Genomic DNA, 24,077 nt, shown 5'->3' with positions numbered 1-24,077 from the left:
TTCAAGACGCGCCCTTTCCTTAAGGCGCGCCCTCAAAAAAAAATATTGATGGTGAGGTGAACTTTATTGACCACAAGGAGAATCTTAATATTGGAACTTCAAGAGAAAAGAATCTATCTGAGTAGAGGTACCATGAATCCTAGGACGCGCCCCTTAATTGTCAAGGTGAGGCCCCAGGACATGAATGAGCTCCTTCATCTAAGGATATAATGTTATATCCTCAACAGTTATAAGTAAACTCTCCAAGGCTATCTCTCTCAAGGCGCGCCTTTATTGAAATACCCATGTGATCTTCCTCGATATTACATACATGATTTATACAGAAGCAAATGAAGTACAATGATCTTCCTAGTATGTCGAGAGTTTAGTTTCAGCGACGCGCCCTCACATCCTCAATAATCTGAGTGAGTTTTCAGGACGCACCCTAAGCATATTTGGCTCATATGTTAAGGCTTCTTCTTTCGATATGACTACCAAGGTCATCTGGTTGTCTTTAGCAAAAAGGGAATGTGGGAGTTGCATTAGTTCAGATGAGGAAGATGAGGCTACAAAGTACTTTTGACAAGGTGCACGCTCGGGGGGTAGGTTACCTCTCATTAGTTCTGTGGTGTTACATATTGCCACATGAGTAAGGTACATGGCTTTTCCTAAAAATAAGAGAGATGCTTAAGGTCGGAAAAATACTCATGTTTAAGGAAACGCTCAACTTTAAGAAAATGTCTCTGAGAGTGAGATACCCTTTATCAGATGCCACTTCGTGAGATGCTCGTTGGGAGATGTTTCAACAAGAGATAGTTTCTGCATCGCTTGAGCTTTGTTGAAGATAAAAGCCTTCTAAAAATATTGATCTTTGATTTAGTTTTGTTACATGAAGATTTTGTAGAAGACCCTTGTCGAGGTAGATGCTCCTCTTACAGAGGACGCACCCTCCAAGGACGTTAGCTTGTCGAGGTAGACGCGCCTCTTACAGAGGTAGCTCCCTTAAAGAATGATTTCCCTTGTCGAGGTGGATGCGTCTCCGACAGAGGACGCGCCCTCCAAGGATGATTTCCCTTGTCGAGGTGGATGCGTCTCTGACAGAAGACGCGCCCTCCAAGGATGAATACCCTTGTCGAGATAAGACGCTCCTCTTAGAGAGGACGCGCCCTCCAAGGATGAAGACCTTGTCGAGATAAGCCACTCCTCTTAGAGAGGACACACCCTCCAAGGATGAAGACCTTGTCGAGATAAGCCGCTCCTCTTAGAGAGGACGCGCCCTCCAAGGATGTTAGCTTGTCGAGATAGACGCACCTCTTACAGAGGTAGCTCCCTTAAAGAATGATTTCCCTTGTCGAGGTGGATGCGTCTCCGACAGAGGACGCGCCCTCCAAGGATGATTTCCCTTGTCGAGGTGGATGCGTCTCCGACAGAGGACGCGCCCTCCAAGGATGATTTCCCTTGTCGAGGTGGATGCGTCTCTGACAGAGGACGCGCCCTCCAAGGATGAATACCCTTGTCGAGGAGGATGCGTCTCTGACAGAGGACGCGCCCTCCAAGGATGAAGACCTTGTCGAGATAAGTCGCTCCTCTTAGAGAGGACGCGCCCTCCAAGGATGTTAGCTTGTCGAAGTAGACGCTCCTCTTAGAGAAGACGCGCCTTCCAAGGGTGATTCCCCTTGTGGAGGTGGACGCTCCTCTCATAGAGGACGCGCCCTCCAAGAATGATACTCTTGTCGACGTGGACGCTCCTCTCATCGAGCAAGACGCTCCTCGTAAAGAGGACGCACCCTCTAATGATGTTAATTATTTGAGGAAGACGTCGCCTCTTTAAAGGGCGCGCCCTCTAAAAATAGATGATTGAAGAAGATTGTAAAAGTTTTGACTTTGATTTGAATAAATGAATCACACTATTTGTGGAAAAGATGAGATCAGCGGTTTGGAGTCATGATTTGGAAAGAAGCAGGAAATTAAATATAGAATGGTATTGTGTCATCGGTGGAAGGATCACTATCACCAACAAGGCATGTCCTCCTTGCGTCAAAGATTATTTATTACTTGAAGATCAGAGAGCTAGTGTTTTATTCTGGCCGCGCTTTCCTTAGAGTGCGCCCTCATATGATGACCCTTTCAGTTTAAGGCGCGCTCATGGGAGACCAATATTGGGATGAAAAAGTTAGAGAACCCTCAAACCTTTGTTAATGGATTGTGCTTTTCCAAGGTATGTGAGATGCACACTTTTGTACAAATTCTCTTGTTTCTTATACCGAGTTAGCTCATGTAAGCTTAGAGATATGGTACATAAGTGGTAAACCTCTCTAGACAAACCAAGGTTAAAGTTATCAGGAAGAGAAGGGGTATTCATAGGTGAAGGCGGGAAGAAATGTGAATGACAATTGTGAACGCGGCAAAGAGTGAGAGCGCGCCGTCATGGTCAATAAGGAGGATAAGATTCCGAAGACGCGGCCTTAATTGAGAATGCGCCCTCATAGAGGAAGATGTAGAAGACGCATACTCATACGAGTGGAGGATGATACAAATTTTTGCTTGGATGTAGATATTAGAATTCCAATTTTGTTTCCAACTTTATATGGAATTCGGGGGGTAGTTGTTATAGCCAAAATTTGGTATTGGATCATCTCGGGTCAAATACGGGTCAATTGGAATTGAATTGGGGCAAGAAGATGAATAATTAGGTTTTGGTCTACATTGTATGAAGCGAAGACGCGCCCTGTATATGTAGGATGCGTCCATGATTGTGTAGGCTGTATTTTGGGTTGTCATGTAAAGAGATGAGCAGGAAGATATTGAAAGGAGGAGGACGCGCCCAAGGCGCAGTACGCGCCCAAGGTGCAGGACGCGCCCTGATAAGTAAAAATAATGGGATGAGCTGTACAGGTAATAAGGTTGCCAAGCAAGGAAAATATGTGTATTTTACAAGGGGAGGACGCGTCCTGCCTCCTGGAGATGCACACTTTGGGATGGTTGAGCTTGTTCTCATTCAAGACAAAGCAAATAGAGATACTTGGAAGATATAGTAATATGTGGAGTTCGTAGCGTCAGGACGCGCCCAATCGTTCAGGACGCGTCCTATGTGTGAAGAATGCATGATCATGAGTAAGTTTAAAGCAAGACAAGCGTGGAAGGAGCAATGGAGAATTATTTTCACTAATATATTTGTTGCAGGTACTCTTTGAAGAATTCCCTCCTTGAGACGGTCAAGGAGGGGGATGTCCGTGAAAAGCTTGAAGGCCTCCAGGGGTATGCCTGATGATTGAAGGCCTCCTCCTGTATTCAACGGGTGTCCTCGTTGGGGATGCGGGGTTAACTTTGGTGTGTGCTTTGGGAACTCTGTTCTTGTATTCAATGGGTGTCCTCATTGGAGAACTTTGGAGTCATCCTGCACTTTGCACCCAAGAGCTTGGGATCACCTGTCCTGCTATCTGGTGGGTTATCCTCATTCGGGGGACAGGGACGCGTCTGGCATTTGGGGTGAACCGTGGCTATACCTGCGTTCGTAATTCAAGGGAGATAGCTGTAGCGGAATGTTATCCTTGCGCAGGGAGATGCATTATCCGTGAAGTCCTGCGATTACAAACGAGCCTTGGGCCTTCGCGGTTGGGCCTCATAGTTGGACATTCCTAAAGCTAGCGGAAGATGGATTCTGGACCGGGCCTGGGAATAAGAAGTCTAAGCCCATTAGATTTCTTATTCCCCAAGAACTACGTGGGCTTGATTCCCTATAAATAGGGATACGTAGGCAAATTGTGAGGGGTCGGAAGCGAGAGCCATAAGGAGCCACCACCAACCCTAAGCAATCTCAGCCCCCAATTTATCACAACCACCACACTCCGCTCACTTTTCAGGCGAAGAACCACCATCGTAGATCTTGATTCCGGCGACGAACCTCAAACTATGTTGATACCAAATTCCTCCGTCAAGAAAAAGAAAAAGATTAGTCAAGAATTTATTTGCAACATTTAAATGAAGATTAGTTTATATAAAAAAATATAGTGAGAACAAGAGGTTGCTTGAGTAATATGTATGGCCAATTTGCCATTTGGCCTTAATTCTTTTGAGAGAGAACATTTTTTGGATTCTCTCGATGAATAGTGAGTTTTTTATTAAAATATTGCATATATTTTTATAGAATAATAAAGAACAGAGTTTCATAATGAAGATTACATTAAACGGTGGAGAATCTTTTCAGCTGAATTAGGGGAATATGCGTCAAGTTAAGGTTGGGTTAGAAAAATTCGTAGAAATTTATGGTTGAGTTAGCTGTTTTTCTGCGTTTTCTGGAATTTTAACAATTTAATTGCCCTAAATATTAGACACCGTCTTCTTAGCTCACGTTTCCAAATTTGTATACTAAATTTGCAGCATTCTAAAATAATATTTTAATTTTTTTTGCATATTTTATTTTGATATTGATTATTATGAAATTCTGAATAAATATATTAAATAAAGACGTCTAAAACCGCTCACTCGTTAAGACATGTTTACTCTAATGGATAATTTGAACTAACACAAATGTTTAGAAAATATGACACAATTAGGAGGAAAGTTTATTAATATGGGTATAAAATTTTTTGGAGAATAATAAGATGATAATTTATTAACTAGAAATGTTATTAATATGGTAGAAAATTTTTAGGAAAATAATAAGATTTGTAATTTGAGTTAAGTGGAAAGTAATGAGAATAATAAGATTGCAATTTACTATTAAAGAGGAAGTATATTAGTACGGTAAAGAGACTTTAGTTAGGAGTATAATAAGATGATAACTTGAGTTGTGCTGCGCAACGGTCATTTAAAATAATATTCCGTTTTTATTATTTTTTGTATTTTTTATCTGATCTTGGTAATTAGAAAAGTATGAATAGTAAATAAATATAATAAAGGTTTAAAAAGTCATTCTCTCATTAAATATGTTTACTCCAATGAGTCGCTCTCTCATTGTTTATTAATAAATAATTAATATAATATTTTTTATATTTAATAATATACCTTTTTCAGAAAATTACAAAAATAAATTGAAACAAAACGAGAGGTGACACCTCACCGTCCTCGTCTTGTCCTTTACATTGATATAATATAATATAATGATTTTAAAAAATAATGAGAAAACATATATATAGATACTTGTTTTTGTAATGCTTCATTGGTTAAAACTTTAAAGAAAAATATAATACAATGTGTTAATTTTAGAATAAAGAGGATAAATGATATTAAAAATAGAAATTCGAGAATATTATGGTAAGTTGATTTAAAGAGAAAATATATGTTTTAGGAGAATATTGTGATGGGTAAGTTGATTTCAAAAAATTAATAAAAATGTGTTGTAGAATCTTAGGAGAATATTACGAATGATGATATATATTTATTGATATTTGTTGTTAATATTTTATAGGTTAATTTTAAAAAAAATAGAAAAATATAATACAGTAAGTTGATTGATGGTAAATTGATTTTAAAAATTTTAATGAAAGATATTGTAGAAAATATAGAAAAACATTACGAATGATGATGATTTATTTAGGAGAATATAAGGTAATTGCAGCTTTTAATATTTATTAACTCAAAAAATTGATAAAATTAGAAAAATAAAATGATACGATTTTAGAGGGGCTTGTAGTTTTTAATATTTATTAACTCAAAAAATTGATAAAATTAGAAAAATAAAATGATACGATTTTAGAGGGGCCACCTAAACGCCCCATATTCTCCTTTATATAAGTATATTGATTGATGATGATTGATTGATTAAATAAGTATATTGATATATTGATTATGAACGGTTGAGATCGGATTTGGAGGTCCAGAAGGTAGTACATACATGGGTTTTTGCACTAGGGTGCGGATTAGTCTCCCCATTATGCGTCGACTTAGATCGGATATTTTTGACACAAAAGATATTTTTGGGTTAAGTTTTAAACTAGGTCCATGGTTAGTATGATACGTAAATAGTGAAATTACACCTAGAGGGGGTGAATAGGTGATTATGGCTAACTAGGATTACTTTTAAATTTTACCCGATAATAGCTTACTGAGATTTTACCAACTGAACTATAATCTGACAATGATAGTAAGCTGAGATGACTAAATGCAATGCAGAAAATAATGTGCAGGAAAGTAAATAGAACACAGAAGAATTTTAGCCAGGTTCGACCCCTAATCCCCTATGGTCTACGTCCTGGTCCCTTACCAACTTGGTAAGAGAATATATTATTGATCAATGAAGGTTACAACTACAAGATACAACAATATATCTCCCTTTATCCCAGCTGCTGATAATGGCTTGCTGAAACCCTGTTTAAGAACCTGCTCTCTAAGTACTATACTACCCCGTAGTACAAACTCCTCTAGCAAGTACCACTAAACCCTTGTTTCCCTAGCCAACTTATCCAGCAACTAATCAATACAATTTGAACAATACAAATCAGTGATAAAGTTTACAACTCAAACTATAAACTCTCTCAAAGATAAAACACGTGGATATATTTAGAGCTCGAGAGTATTTTGAAATCAATAAAGATCAGGAGTTGTAAGTGTTCTTGCTTGCAAAGTCGTCCGTCATAAAACTGCAAGAAAATCACTTATATAACCACACATTAACGTTTGAAACATTCTCAACAACTTACAACGGCTAGAATCCAATTCTACCGTTTAAGATCGTTGGGATGGTTTTTCCAACGTTCATGTGTACGTTAGATAGAAGAGAAACACAGAAGTCCAACCTTCAGAAAATATCTCTTCTATTTTGTAGAGGATGAAACGTTTTAATCAGTAGATAGAAGAAAGAGTTTGAAAGAGAAACAAACTCCTATTCTTTAGGAAATCAATTTGAATGATTAAAAACGATTTATAATTGAGCTCTCTATATATCATGCACGTTTATTATATTAGAGAAGTCCTTACAACTGATATATATATGAAGATCCTATAAAATCTCCATGAAATTCGACTTCCTTGTTGAATCTGGACTGTGCATCTTGGCTTGCTGTTATTCTGACAATCGTGATCATAGCTTGCTGAAATAGATTACTGTCTCATGATAGCTTGCTGTCATGATACTTAAACAGCACTGATATCAAGCTGTTATATCCTGCAAACATTCTCAAATAACAACATGATGGCTTGCTGTGTTGTGATCATCAAAACTAAGGAGTTACAATCTCCCTCTTTTTGATGATTACACACATTTAGGAGAATTATAAAAACTCCCCCTAAATCTATGCATATGTCAAAATTGTATAACATGTTACTGCAATTAAAATATAAATGACACACATGCATATTTTTAAAATAACCAACATAGCAGCATTATATCATTACATTAATTCTTAAAAACGTTCATGTGTACGTTAGATAGAAGAGAAAGAAAGATGTCCAACGTACAGAAAATATCTCTTCTATTTTGTAGAGGATAAAACGTTTTAATCAGAAGATAGAAGAAAGAGTTTGAAAGAGAAACAAACTCCTATTCTTTAGGAAATCAATTTGAATGATTAAAAATGATTTATAATTGATCTCTCTATATATCATGCACGTTTATTATATTAGAGAAGTCCTTACAACTGATATATATGAAGATCCTATAAAATCTCCATGAAATTCGACTTCCTTGTTGAATCTGGACTGTGCATCTTGGCTTGCTGTTATTCTGACAATCGTGATCATAGCTTGCTGAAATAGATTACTGTCTCATGATAGCTTGCTGTCATGATACTTAAACAGCACTGATATCAAGCTGTTATATCCTGCAAACATTCTCAAATAACAACATGATGGCTTGCTGTGTTGTGATCATCAAAACTAAAGAGTTACAATCTCCCCCTTTTTGATGATTACACACATTTAAGAGAATTATAAAAACTCCCCCTAAATCTATGCATATCTCAAAATCTTATAACATGTTACTGCAATTAATATAAATGACACATATGCATATCCAAATATCCAATCATAACTAACAACCAGCATAAATCATTACATCAAGTCTTAAAAACCAAAAGTCAATTTAAACCAAGTAGCAAACCACAGATTAAACATAAGCCAACTAGTCAACAGAAAGTCTTAACCATAAGTCAACAGAAAATAGTCTTAATAACCAAACATAAACATAGACAAAAGTCTCCTAAATTTACATGTTGTTATTTGAGAATGTTTGCAGGATAGAATAGCTTGATATCAGTGCTGTTTAACTATCATGACAGCAAGCTATCATGAGACAGTAATCTATTTCAGCAAGCTATGATCATGATTGTCAGAATAACAGCAAGCCAAGATGCACAGTCCAGATTCAACAAGGAAGTCGAATTTCATGGAGATTTTATAGGATCTTCATATATATCAGTTGTAAGGACTTCTCTAATATAATAAACGTGCATGATATATAGAGAGCTCAATTATAAATCGTTTTTAATCATTCAAATTGATTTCCTAAAGAATAGGAGTTTGTTTCTCTTTCAAACTCTTTCTTCTATCTACTGATTAAAACGTTTTATCCTCTACAAAATAGAAGAGATATTTTATGAACGTTGGACTTCTGTGTTTCTCTTCTATCTAACGTACACATGAACGTTGGAAAAACCATCCCAACGTTCTTAAACGGTAGAATTGGATTCTAGCCGTTGTAAGTTGTTGAGAATGTTTCAAACGTTAATGTGTGGTTATATAAGTGGTTTTCTTGCAGTTTTATGACTGACGACTTTGCAAGCAAGAACACATACAACTCCTGATCTTTATTGATTTCAAAATACTCTCGAGCTCTAAATATATCCACGTGTTTTATCTTAGAGAGAGTTTATAGTTTGAGTTGTAAACTTTATCACTGATTTGTATTGTTCAAATTGTATTGATTAGTTGCTGGATAAGTTGGCTAGGGAAACAAGGGTTTAGTGGTACTTGCTAGAGGAGTTTGTACTACGGGGTAGTATAGTACTTAGAGAGCAGGTTCTTAAACAGGGTTTCAGCAAGCCATTATCAGCAGCTGGGATAAAGGAAGATATATTGTTGTATCTTGTAGTTGTAACCTTCATTGATCAATAATATATTCTCTTACCAAGTTGGTAAGGGACCAGGACGTAGACCATAGGGGATTAGGGGTCGAACCTGGCTAAAATTCTTCTGTGTTCTATTTACTTTCCTGCACATTATTTTATGCATTGCATTTAGTCATCTCAGCTTACTATCATTGTCAGATTATAGTTCAGTTGGTAAAATCTCAGTAAGCTATTATCGGATAAAATTTAAAAGTAATCCTAGTTAGCCATAACCACCTATTCACCCCCCCTCTAGGTGTAATTTCAAACAGTAGTGAATTAGTTAGGTTTTTTCGTGATGTGTATTATATTATATAAGGAAAATATATACGTATTAAAATATACCAAGAAAAAAGGCTTTTTTACTTTGATAACAAAAATATTTTCATATTTGTGTACTTCATTTTACTTTATAATTGCTTTTGTTATAATTTATAACTTGTGGTGATGGAATTTGGTGTGAGTTCTACATCTTTCCTCTGTGAGTTCTACATCTTTCCTCGATGACTAAGGTAAATTTTCGGCCACCAGACTAAGTGTCTGGAGCTATGATTCTAGACCCAAAAGAGGATAGGAAGACTAAACCCTTCACGTCTGAAGAGGAGGCGGGCACCCTCTAAGTTTTCGCCCCTATTTTCTGTTGAGTTCATCTCGTAAAGGGGGCTACAGTTTAATAGTTTAATAGTTTCAAGTGCGTTATTTCGCTACGTCAAGTGTTGTCCATGGGTTGGTACATAACAATTGATATCAGAGTCAAAAGTTCGGGGCTTGACCTTTTGGGGGTAACAAGCTGCAGTATTTCGATGTTGAATGTTGCCCTTGGGAAATCTATTAGTTCCTTGCGATGATACTAGATATAGATAGATTAATCGCGGTGATTGGAAAATATGTCGGTTCCTTGCAGTGGTGCAAGATATATTGACTAATCGCGGACAAGACCGCGAAATTTGTGGTTTTTGGTTTTAGGGGAGGATTGTTGTGTGATGTCAACCCAAGTACCAAATCGAGGAAATAAGAAATAATTTCTTTAATATATATAGCAACCAATATAATATATTAATATGAGACATTTTGGATATGCTCAAAAATAAATTCGAATGAATTAAATTTAAATTAAAACCTTTCGGTTACAGATGAAATCACAACTTAAAACTACACTGTCGAACTTAAAATGACTTAAGTTAACTATTTTCAAACGTGTGTCAAAGACATATAAATTTGTAATTTATAACAATTTAATTTGCCCACGAGCACACACTATTTTAGGCGGCAATTTCTGTACCAATAAAATTATGTTAATTAATAAAAAAATTAATAATCATGAACTCTTATATGCATAAAAACTAGACCAATAAAAACAATATAAATGTATAAATTTTCGTGCTAAGTATAAGATCACGAAACCCTACTCAAAAACCCTTTTAAGTTAAATATTAAGTTAAATATTGAATGACTCATTTGATAGATGTATTTTGTTATAATTACTACGATGCCGAGCCATATAGAGTAATGTAGTTGGTGTGTTTCTAGAAGGTCCATAGGGGGGGGGGGGTGATATGTGTCCGAAGCTTAAAGTTCCTAAAATCCCACCACAAAGCTTCTCAATCTCCAAGTCAATGCATCACCAACTCCTAATTTTGAATTATTACTCCTTTGTTATGCCTTATATTATTGCGTTGTTTAAATTATTACATCAATTTGGCAGATTAGTTAGCCCGTTCATAAACCAAATTTGTCACCATATTCCACTCTCCGTAGGCTGGTCCGACTTTCAATTTTAAACCTCTTTTTTTTCCTAAAACACCTGTGAGTTGGAAAAAGATAGGAGGGTTAAAATGTAAAAATTATGTTTGTCAATAACTCTATTTTTTACATTATCTAAGAGGTTGGAGTGCATAGTATTACCAACTTTCTTTGTTTTTATTATTGTAAATTATCTATCATAATCTAGAGTCTGACCTTGATTGTTTGAATTCTTTGTTTTTTTAAATTTAATACCTTGGGTAATAAGTTTGGCCTACTGAAAATGAAAGCAAATACTAAAATAAATTAGTTAGAAACGAGGTGAATTACTAGACACTATATCGAATTAAGTATTAGCAACAGGAGATCATTTTGTAGACGTCTCATTTATTTGTTGTTGTAAGATCTTTTAAATCTTTGATCACTCAGTTTTTTGTTAAAACACTTTATGGGTGGGATAAATCTGACAATTGTTTAGTCGTATTTGAACTGGATCGAGCCCGAGTCTATAATATTGGATTAAAAAGGGTTGATCACAATTTACATACACATGTACAGAGCACAATGGTGGTTTCAAAAAGGTAAATAGACAAGTCAGAGTCGTTGATCCATACTAGAAAAAAGAGAATGTAAAAGGAGAGAAAAAAATGAAAAATAGGCTATTATCTGCCAACATGGAATTCTGTTGAATAACATTCGGAAACTTGGAGTCATTGTCTCACCAGTTTCAGGCATATTACATTTATTTTCCACGCGTTCTCCAGTCTTGTAGTTTGATACAATTTACCTAGCTACTCAAGTAGTTCCCACTTTCAGAATGAGGGCTGTTCAGAGAGTTTTCAATGCAAGGATTTTTTTTGTTTTAATTTCTTTTTAATTTATCCCGTCAATGATCTTTTTAGGACGAGGCATTTTACCACAATTCTCCAAACAAATTCGAGCCCATTTGATCATGGTCCAAGCTTAATAATAGCAAACTGTGTTATCTGATTATTATAACATTTAAAAGCCACAGAGATTAAGAAAAATAGAAAATACAAATAACAAAAGAATTCATATGCTTGGAAAACGTGGGTAATAGTCTCATATTATTAAATCAATTTGAGTCATAGTTTGAGACGACGAATATTGTGTGCGTGCCAAAAATGACACTTGAAATGTGTTCTACTCTGAAAAAGTTTCCCGAGATACTTTGAATCACTCAAAATAACTAAGAGATGGATGTAATATAATCATCCAAAATTAATTTTTTGGTAACGAAAATTTGTGTAAAAAAATGAAAGTCTAACATAGAATTTGCAAAATAGAATATAATGTAGTGTTTAAATGTGTTATTTATATATTGCTCCAACATTTATGTGAGCGCATGTGATGTAAATCATGGGCTTTCAAGGGGCTATTCGAGGCTTGCGAAGCTTTCGACCTTTCCCGTGTTTGCAACGTGCGGATACGAATGTAGCGGAAAATTGACCCGAATAATTATGAACTAGTTTTGCTAAATTTAATTTTCACGGGGCTCGAGGCTTGTAAAGCCTTCGAGCTGGCCCGCGTGTGCAACGTGCAGACACGAATATAGTGGAAAGTTGGTCCGAATAATTATGGATTATTTATGCTAAATTTAATTTTCATTTGGTTTTGGCTTTTAAATTTTTAATTCGTTTTGATTACGAATTATTATAGTGTAATAACAATCTTATTCTATTACAGATTTGATTATTAATTAACGTTTTTTATTTAATTACGCGTGAAGTAGCGCACACGTTTCCCTCGAGCCTATATATTATTGTATCAGATTTAGGGTTATGAATTGATTCATTCGATATAAACAACCGTATCCTAAAATTACAAACCATATCATCTCTGTTCCGGTGATAGTTTCTACCTCCGTTCAAGTTCGCGGAAGATTTTGTTCGTGTAACTTTGCCGGTTTATCTTTTTATCCTGGGAGGCTAACGACCTGCACATTCGGTGAGGGTCGTAATAACTTTAAGGAGGTAGTTTTACGCCTGGATTCGTGAACTTCTCATTAATATCTTTTTTGTTCTTTTCTATCATTCGCACAATTTTGTATGTATTAATCGCATAGTATGGTTTACAAGTCGGATTCATGGTCGCATAATGGGTAAATCTAGGCTCAAGCATGGGATATAAGCATGGGATATATTATAAATATAGTTCTTTTAGCGGTATTATTGAATATTATAAAATTGATAATCCGAACTAATCGACAATATTATCAATTAGGATTAAGCGGTATATCGTGTAGTAATCGGATGAAATATCGGTTGTATTTTAATATTTTAATAAAATTTAATGTAATATTTTTTATTAGTTATTTATAGATGATTGTTTTGCAACATATTATATATTTCATAACTATTTAGTATTAGTTGAAATATTATTTTATATCTAATAATTTATTTAAAATATACGGATCAAGAATAATTTAAATCGATTAATCAAATCAATTATGTAACCTGTAAAGGATTAATAGGTAAAATCGAAAAAAAATTGTATGACATTTAAAAAAATGTTTACCTAATCACGTAAAGTTTCGCACTGCTGGTAAATAGGACCCCGCAAGTGACATTTCCGTGATCGCGTCGCATCCTAAGAACTGATGTCTTATTAGAACATTTATTAACAGATTTCTCCAGGCTCTTTGTTCAAAATTTTAACTTTTCTTGTTCGTCTTGGTTCTGTCTTCATGATTGCACACTAAACTAAATCTTTGCAGATTAAAGATATACATGCCCTTGTGCATGTACAGTTGTTTCGTGCACAATTGTAAAACGTAATAATACAGTCCCCGTCTCCTCTTTTTTAGAAAGAATGTTCAAAATATATCATTTTCCAGATTCAACTGTCCAAAATGTTGATTGACGGTACGTTCCGTCTAAAATACCTACTGATTATATATTTGGAAAATGCGTATTAAGTTTTCAAAAACTCTCTAAAGAACACGCATGTGTCACTTTTTCATTTTCAAAGAATACGCATTTAAAGATGCGTATTCAAGTGAGAACAAAAAAGAAACACGCATGTCTCACATGCGTGTTCTTCACAAAATTTTAAAAAACTGTACACACATTCCCCAGATGCGTAATCAGCGGGTATTTTGGTTAACTTATCCCGCCAAACTGTATTTTGGAATTTGTCCCCAAATGGTGGGTATTTTGGTTTTTCACCCTTTATTTTACACACTTTGTCTTTTTAAAATGTTACTGTCAATTTTATACGTTTGAAATATAATAAAATTTTATAATATAAAAATAAATTATATCAACTCATATCTATTATTTTCTTTCATAATATTTATTATATACATTAAAAATTGTTCGTTCACATTATTTTACTTTTTTTATGCTAAATTATATTTGTTCTTAAATATTTTTTTTTTTGACAAATATAACTTATAACCCTACAAATAAATTTGAGTTGAAGAAGGATCGAAAACAAAATTTTGGACAATGGAGGATAAACTATTATTCACGTTAGTTATCGAAATATGCTCATAAATGAATGAGAGATATTGACTAATAGTTAGTCAATAGTTAGAGTGAGATAGGCTCTGAACAAAAAATTATCCTTGGAATAAAGACATATATGTCTAATTATTTAAGATAAAATAATAAGGCATAACCAATCAAGTAATATATATTAAAAACAATAATTTTCTTGAAAATTAATTTTTAAGGAATAAATTTGCCTCTAAGGAATAAATAAATATGCCTGATATATAAAGATACAGGAAAAGTAAGAAATATATTTTCTAGTAAAGAAATCGGTAAAAGTACAATAGGTAAAAATTTGAATTTCGGCCCACGTTTTATTCTTGTGTAACTGGGTCTGGTAGATATTAATGATAATGGGCCGCAGCCCAAAAGTTGAGTAAACAAAAATGTTTGACACACGTATTTCCAGCAGGCGTGCAGATATTATTATTTATTACCTGATAGTTCCTGATAATAAAGAAGCACCTAGTGGATACTCGCCACAGGTCGAAAAACTATATACACCACCAATACAGACATCTACTAGCAGTTTTGATTGTCACCATTAGATCAATCAGAAACTGTTTGAACATAAACCTCAACATACAATCCACGTGAATCTTGAGCAATGGTATCCAAGAAAAATAAAACCAGGAGAACAAAGGTGCTACTAGTTACGATGCCAGTATTTTCACTACAATGTACCTGTTTGGCCGGTCATATAAGCATCATTTACGTCTAAAATGATCATAACCCGAGGAGAACCTGCTTTTAGACATTATATAATCCACAAGTTAAATGTTAAAAAACTTGTACTTTATCGTCCACTTCTGCAACGCATGTATCTTTCTTTCTTCCATCCTATTTATGTTAAACGTATGCTCGTATATGGCATGTTTTTAGTACTTTTGGTTTATAAATTAAATATAAATATTTATAAATTTGTAAAAAATATTTATAAATATGTATATTTTTAATATTAATATATACACGAATAAAATATATGACACATGACCAAATTAAATCAATCTAATTTTATTTAATTTTATTTTTAACCCGGATCAATAATATAATTTTTATTTTTATTGAGATGAATAAGGTAAATTATACAATTTTATCTCGAGATCGTTATCCTTACTTTAAATTTTTTCCTTTTTTTATATTCATGTATTATAATTATTAATTAATGTAATTTGTAATTTACATTTTGTTTAAAAAAATTATAACTTAGAATTTATGATTTACAAAACACATAATCAATTTATACGTAAAATTATTTAAACACCTAAATAACTTAATTATGATATACATATCATTTATATTGACACTTTTCAACTTTAAGAAAATTATATGGATAGTTAAAATTATTCAAATGATCCGTCACAAATTATAAGCAAATAATGTCACTTTACATTGTTACAAAAGGTGTCCACTAAAATTGATAATCCAGGGTTTGTTTGTAAGGGGATTGTATTCTCTTCGCCATTAACCATCTTTATTCTCCCGTCAAACAAAAAACCATCTTTACTGACAATAAGATATAGAATTATTTAACTCCCTCATATCTTGAGGAAGAAATTTGATTTTGAAATGCTAGGTTATAACACCTGACACCAGCCAATCACTTATTTAATCATTTTTAAAGCTTATTGGTATTATAAAGTACCCCGCTGGTACATAAATCTGCTAGAGAATCTTAGCCCTTTAGCAGAAAAGGGCATTCATATGCCCAGCAAACTACTAGGGTTTAGTAGAGCGGGCAATGTGTAATTTCGTGTACTAAAACATAAAATTTATATCCGACCCGAAGTGATTTCATATTTTCATGTACCAATATATGAAACCCATATCCCATTCAAATATCCGATTCAAATCGTGTACTTTCCGTCTACTTTTCGTAAATATTTAATAAAAAATTAATATAATATACATATACATATAATATAAAAAAAAATCTATTTAATGTATAATTTAATAAAATATGGAGAGTATATATATAAATATATATACTTTTACATAATATTCTATAAAAACTTGTAAATATTTATATTATATTTATATTATATACATAAATATATGCATGTGTTATATATATTAATTTATAAATATATTTGTCTCGTTCAATTTCGTGTACCTAAATTGAAAACCATATCCGACATTAAATCTATCGTGTAATTTCGTGTTCGTGTACATTCGTGTTTCGTTTACCAATAATTTAAAACTCATATCCGTAGTTTTTGTATCGTTTCGTCTCGTGTACCAAATTGCTTGCTCTAGGGTCTAGGGGAAATTTAACTAAGGTGAAAATAACTGCAATTTTTCTTAATGGGCATGCATATACGCAACTCCTACATGACAGCATAAGCTCCTCTCATCTTCAACATCGATTATAAGTTATAAAGGCAAATTTACTTGGGAAAAAAAATATATAAAGGCAAATTTAACTAAGGTGAAAAAACTAACTAAATGACGCAAAAAAAAGAGAACAATAATCAGCTTAAATGACACGTGCTTCACTGGTTATAGCATTACTTAATACGATGAATCCCTGCATTCACGTAAACATAACTAATCAGAAACATACGAACAAAAACAGGATTACAAACGGTAACCCACAAATTCATGCAACTTCTTTCTTTCAATTTTATTCGTCCAACCATATGGACTACTCAAGTTGAAAAAAAATTAAAAAGTGGTCACTGCCGATATCTAATTCTTCGTCTTTAAATTGGAAAGTAAAAGACCATTCGGCGGTCACATTTATGAAGTTGCCACTTGCCAAGAAAAAAACACTCAATTATAGATCATCAAAGAAGACAGAGAATAACATTAAACCTGAAATATTCATCTACTACGAAGGGAGTAAAAGTTTGTGGAAAAAAAAAGGAAACAGAGAATAAACTCCCAAATCTTCAACTCTTCATATTACAAACACAAAATAAACCTGTTTAGCAAGTTCGCCTATATTTGGTATTAGCTTAGAGTAAATAAAATTTTTATACCATTTTTTGGAGGAGCATAGATTTAGTGCATCCAAATGCCCACTCCCAGAATTAATTCAGCGGTAAAACGTTCAGGCCAAAAGCGGGATTACCAAATTTGCTACAACTTTTAACACTGAGACCTGGTGCGGCCTATAGACGATTATTCTTTCCCTCCCTGAAAGATAAACAGAAAACAAAATCAGTACAGTTTCTTGGCCATATTGTAACCCATCAACAAGTTTAGGAAAATCTAAACTTTGGAATTAATCCAACACATATCTCAACCGAAAGTTTCCAAAAGAAGAATCAATATGACAACTGTCCACGTAGCAAATAGTTAAGTTAATATTTATGTATCGAAACTGAAAGAGCTTTCTAGCCAATTCTCACATCGAATATCAACTTAATCCAACTATCTATCTGTCAATTTTCATTTCTATCTTTATATAAGGCATAACTTCAGATATTTTACATAGAGCTGTCATTCATAAATCTACATACCTTATGAGGCGGTGTTGCAGGCCTCATTGTGTTGCTACCGAATCCAAATCCTAGTTTCCCTTTCTTTTCTGATGCCTTCAGGATCTGAAAGGAGCATGTCAATGTATCATCTACACTCAGCATTGCACCAGCATTATCAAACTCACCACAATAATTTGGTGCAGAAAATATAGTTAGTAGCTGCCGCTGTGCAAAGAACTCATAACCATCCTCCACAACCTGAAGATATAACAAGATTAGATCATAAAATAATAGAATTGATGGCACATGATTGTTTGTCAAGTCACATGTCTTCAACAACTAGACACCAATGCGCGTTGCATTTGTTAGCAAACAGCGCGCGCACACACACACACTCTTATATCATACTTCAAATTTCAAGCACACCTACGTATTATATGACCTTCGCGAAAGAAATAACATTCCAAACACCAAACATCATAGCATCACAAATTTATAACACTTCGACAAGACAAACAGATCATTATTGATCACGCATACTCCACTTCGACCACCTGACATATTAGCCAATCCTAACCTGACTATGCTGACGACACAAAATCACATAGCATGAAAAACAATAATAAACCAATTGGACACACTTGAAAAATAATATAGACACGGGACATGCGTAAGTCATGAAACAATAAGCAGTGCAAATAAAATGGTTACCGGATTCTTCCCACCACAATATTAACCGCATGACTTCATATACAAGAATAAGTTCACATTAAATGTTTTGCTTCAACTAAATTTAGGATGATATGTTTGTGGTGTCAAGTGTCACCAGCAAGTCATGGCATATACATGTCAATCTACCAAAAAATGGACACAGTAAAAGGACATCTACTAATAAGGAACCTACAGAATACTAAAAGTAAAGATACAGAGAAGCATGTTCACTTATTTCACTCTGTTGAGCAGAGCGTTCTACTATGAACTTTTGAAACTGCAGACTGCAATATTAAGAAACCTGCAATATAAATTTCCTTATTATACTCCTTTACACTCTTAGACAAGTCAACCTCGCTAAGGGTTTTCAGTTAAGAATTGACCACATGACACGCCTTTAGCACGGAGCGTTAAAGACAAAATTTTAAATTCTCAAGCATAAGGTACCGTGACAGAGATTAGAGTCAACTGCCACATAATAAGACAGGAAAGTAATAGGTTGCAGTCATTCATGATTACCTGGTGTGCCCGGCAAATAAGATCCAGATCATGCTTTTGGAGGAATTCAGTAACTTTGTCAGCTCCAAATGTATAAGAAACACCTCTATCATTTTCAGCCCATCCTTCAATATCTCTGTCGGGATCAGCCCAGAGCAAGTCACATATAAGACCCTGATCTGGCACATCAGCAGGACGAGCTATATTTCTGATCTGATCCAAGTGTTTTAATTCAGGGGACAATCCACCGTGCATGCAGAGGATTTTGTCATCGATAAGAGCAGCAACAGGAAGGCAATTGAAGCATTCGGTAAATGTTTTCCATACTCGAACATTAAACCTTCTCTTGCATTCATCATAGAATCCATATATGCGATTGATTGAAGCACATTCGTGGTTGCCCCGAAGAAGAAAGAAGTTCTCTTTGTATTTTATCTTATATGAAAGCAGAAGACATATCGTTTCAATGCTTTGCTTACCACGGTCAACATAGTCCCCCAAGAATAAATAATTTGCAGCTGGTGGATATCCACCATACTCGAACAACCTAAGAAGATCAGAGTACTGACCATGGATATCTCCTGCATATGACATCATCATGTTATTATCTTGACAACTGAAAATACACAAGTATAATCAACAAAAACATAACATGTAACCTGAGAATTCAGCTATGCATTTAATTAGTATATAAAGATCGTGAGGCGCTGAAAATGTACAACGTAGCAAGAAACCCTCACTATCAGGGTGACACAATCATCACAATAACTGAAAGGATAATCGTTATAAGCAGAAAAACAAGACAATATTGAGGCCAAACAAGACCTAAAATAGTCATTTAATGACAGTTGAACATACTCTTCAATTATTTGCCACCAGTGAAGATACCCATAGCAAAATAACATGTAAAGTTGGTCTTGGAATTTGTATTTTTTGATTCTATTAAATAATTCAAATTCCAAGATCAATTTCAGCAAGTGAAGAAACCCCACAGGACACAGCCTATAGCTGGCTGCAGGCCACCTTACACTGTGCTCCCAAGTTTAAAAGGAGGCTAGAGGAGAAGAGAAAGGGAGATGAATTTTAAATATATTCTGCCTAAGTCGTGTTCCCGGGTTTTTTGATACAGAACTAAGACAAGAGAAGTGGAGAGAAAATTCTAAACGTCTATCCTGGAATATTCCTTCCCTTCCCAAAAATATGACTACTGGGGGTAGCTTTTACAAACCTTTTCTAATGATTTCACTTATATCATTTGTATAATCAGAAATATAAGAGAAACTTGTGTTTCTTACAAAGAAAACTCACGTAAACATGTCAGATATTTTTGCCAAAAGATTATCCAAAGCCACCACCATCAGAGAGGCGAAGGATGATAATGAGTTTAATTACTAAAAGAACGAGATTTAAAAAATTTATATAACTACTGAAGGAGAGACAAATACACGAATTCTAGGGATAGGGTTAGAGAAAATAGTATGTCTTCAAGTTATGGTCATGACGAGGGACAAACTTTAATGGTGCTTTTGTACCCATTTATGTTGAGTGTTGTAAATATCATACAAAACTGGTATCATGATTGATACTAATTACTTTCAAGAGGAATTAAATGAAGGCATTTTACATTTCAGATTCAAAGAAAGCACTAAGGGACATAATAATGCAAGATGTATGGTTTGCATAATTACAAGTCGAGTGCTGACTTTTTGCATGTATTCCTTTATGGAACTCATCAGGCACTTTCTTTAACTAATGCAGCATACTGAAATCTAATTCTTCGGGAAAATAATTACGAATTCGACATGTTGATTATATAACAATATAAGGACAACATAATGAAAACATTGGCAGAAATAGATACATTCACATGAATTATACTCCGTGATAATGACTACTCATTTGCACATACTTCGATATGTATGCAAAGAACTTGAGCTACTAGTTAAGCCATAAGACAGGGTAAGGCAGTTACGCAAATCGATGTCTTTAAATACTCTTAGAAAGTTATCATTAAAAGCTTCTTTTGTATATCCTTTTTGGTAATTTGTTTTGTATTCACAAATCTAATGCTACTACTCTTAAATGAACGCAATAATTTGCAAAGGCTAGCACTTATAACTCAGTTTTGAACCAATAAGATTTTTCCAATGCCCTGACAGCCCACTCCAAGTCTTCAACTAACATAATGCAACAAAAAGATTCCAATAAAAAATGTTACCAGCCATTTGTAGCTTGAAGCCGATATAAGATAAACTAAAGAGCCAAAGTCGTGACATCCGAGTTCACAAGTCCATTTGTGTTACGTGCGTATTGGCAATGTCTGAGTTACGTATGATTAAAATAATTAAATGCCACCATGCACTTTCTAATTCTGTATATCATGCCATCAATAAAAAATTACTAGATACAAGACTGAACATAGCTCCGTATTTTTAGCTCCCGCTGAGCCTTATGCCCGCCAGTACCAAAGCCGTATGGGTCGCAAATCAATGCATCTGTCCATAAAAGACCAAACATACCTAAACCGTCTCCACAACATCCTATTTTCACTCAAAACCCCTAATTAACTAAACGATGTATAAAAACCCTAACACCCCATAGAAATCAATCCTTAATTCAACGTAAATTAATGTATCAAACCGAATACAAAACTACCAAAGCAAGCCAAAATAAATAAGCAAATAAATCCCACATCACAAAATAGTGCACAGATAAGTCAATTAAATATAAAACAAGCCTGATACGATACGAATGGGAAAAGAAAGAAGTACCACAAATCTTAATAGGAGCTTCGAGCTCAAGAAGATTAGGCTGGCTAAGAAAGACGTCCTTAGCAGCAGCACAAAGCTGCTTTATCTCAGCTTCATTAAGCTGCACTTGTTTGGGAACCTTGCCAGTTTTCGAATCGAGTAATCTCCGTATTATATCATCTAACAAAGCCTCCTCCATCGAAACCCTAGCTTCAATCAATTAACAAACACTAAATAAATGAGCAATTAGTTAATTAAAAAGAAAAGATACAAGTTGTTTTTTTGTATGTTTTAGAGGTGTTTGATAATTGAAGAAATGAAATGAGGGTGAATATTATTAATAATTTCTACGGACTACAAGTATTTTTGGTAGAGTGGTGGTGGGAGAGGAGTGGCCGGTGACATGGCGATGATGACGATGGATATTTATATTTTTATATCAAGGGCCAGGCCCAAAGAGTGTTTTGAATTTGTGAACCCTATCCCCTTTTGTGGAGATACTTCTTCTGCCTTTGTTATGCACGCCTCTTGCACGTGTTTCCCTAGTCAACTGTCTGCTGTTTTTTGTTTTGCATTTAACATTTCTCCATATATTTTTGTACAATACTATGGTCAAAATAATACTCTATATATTGGCAATCTTCCTACTATAATAAAAAAAAATTGTAATATTATATATATTTTTAAATTTCATCCTTTATTAAATTTCCTCTATATAATAATAAAAATATTTAAAATTAATTAAATATATTTAATAAATATAATCTTATTACATAAATATTTAAAACAACTTAAAATATTTTTTTAAAGTAATTTATGATAATGAATCAATTGTTCGAGTGAATATTTCATTCTTTAACTTGTGTGTCCATGATAATTAATCAACACAATCACCACTTTATTATATTCAAAATATTTCCATTTTTTTAGCATTTTTGAAATTTCTTAACTCAAAACCTTTTCTATTCTAGACTATCATCTTCTTGATTATCGTCTTGCGCTTATTTCCTGATTCCTGCAATGATTTCATTTTCACTTAGAGCATAAATCTTGGTGTTCATCATAATATTTGAAAAACTTATTGATATCTATTTGGTCAACGTAATGAAATTTTTTGATTAGATATTTTTTATAATTTTTAAATTTAAAATTAATATATTAACCTTTACGTAAAAATAATTATTCTATAATAATATTTTTTCTCAATTTCGAGTATATTACTGTACAGAGATTTAACTATATTGAAAAAATAATTATAAATATCGTCTATGTTGCAGGAAATTTTGGTTAGGATTTAGGGGCCGTTTGGTAAGAAGTATTCAACGGAAAAGGAAAGAATTAAGTTCATTCCCTTTGTTGATGTTTATTTAGTAAAAACAATCATTCTTTTTCCCCTTTTTTAGTTGTAGATTTATCCCAAATTCCTCAAACTCTATTCTCCCCCTCTCACTTTTTGTATTTGAACTCCTTTTGCCACTTTTGTTTTCTTATTTCAATTATAATTTAAATCTTGGACCCAAAAATTATATTAGTATGCAAAATTAATTTTAAAAATTAAAAATGATTTATAATTTAGTTTTTATAAATTAAAAATAATTTTGATATAAATTTATATATTAATTTATTAAAAAAATTTATGGTTCTATTAAATATTTAGATATATTTGTTTATTATAATGCTAATATATTATGCTATTGTAATATAAATATATTTGAGTATATTGAGATTGCTTAATATTAAAAAATCAAAAATAAATATAATCATGTAAATTTTCATTTTGTTTCTGGATCTGAACCAAACGTATACAATAATTTTGGGTCATTATTTTTCTTTCTCCTACTTTCCCTTTCTCAATTTCATTCCGTTTCTCCGATATGAATCAAACGCCCCCTAAGAATAATTTGTAAACCTATTGATCGGGCTCACTATACTGTATGTCAGCCTTTTCCTTCGTCTTATTCAGATGGTTAGGATGGACGGAAATTATCGGAATGAACTCCTGCAAAATGATATTATTGACAAAATGATATTATTGAAGTTGTAGGCTTAATACATCTGTGGTGTGACAATAAATATAAGACCTTGAAAAGTAGATTATAAAATTTGCTCTTTTTTTTTTGACTAATTTTGGCTTATAACCTTACAAATGAGTATCTGTTCTCAACAATTCTCGGGGTGAGCCAGGATCGAACCCAGGATCTGGGACGACAGAGGATAAAATTTGCTCTTAAGGTTATACTTTACTCATCAATTTTATGTCCCTTACCATATGTATTATATAACATTTTGACTTAACTTTCAAATTCTTATTAGATAAGTCATATTCTCTCTTTTTATCAAATTCTTTTTCTATAAATTTAATTTTTGAATAAATAAAATACTAATTTATATTATTTATTGATGTCACTCCGT

The 24,077-nt window shown here is 33.7% G+C and overlaps 1 protein-coding gene across 2 annotated transcripts; it reads right to left on the bottom strand.

Annotated features, from left to right (window-relative positions):
* Positions 1–17,057: 17,057 nt before the first annotated feature.
* Positions 17,058–22,137, bottom strand: LOC141666805 (serine/threonine-protein phosphatase PP1). 2 transcript variants are annotated; one of them, XM_074473008.1, is made up of 5 exons: positions 21,687–22,137; positions 18,937–19,496; positions 17,892–17,964; positions 17,746–17,829; positions 17,058–17,419 (listed from the first exon to the last, which is right to left on the bottom strand). In XM_074473008.1, the coding sequence occupies exons 1-4, from the start codon at positions 21,862–21,864 to the stop codon at positions 17,780–17,782; spliced, it is 861 nt and encodes a 286-aa protein (XP_074329109.1). In that variant the 5' UTR covers positions 21,865–22,137; the 3' UTR covers positions 17,058–17,419; positions 17,746–17,779. The 2 variants fall into 2 exon arrangements, with proteins under 2 accessions (XP_074329109.1, XP_074329108.1); XM_074473007.1 differs by having other exon boundaries at positions 17,746–17,964; positions 21,687–22,135.
* Positions 22,138–24,077: the final 1,940 nt, after the last annotated feature.

Source organism: Apium graveolens, chromosome 6, assembly GCF_009905375.1.
Source record: "Apium graveolens cultivar Ventura chromosome 6, ASM990537v1, whole genome shotgun sequence".
Classification (NCBI taxonomy): domain Eukaryota; kingdom Viridiplantae; phylum Streptophyta; class Magnoliopsida; order Apiales; family Apiaceae; genus Apium; species Apium graveolens.
The sequence above is the reverse complement of the archived record's forward strand: the minus strand, read 5'-3'. Positions and strand labels throughout refer to the sequence as shown.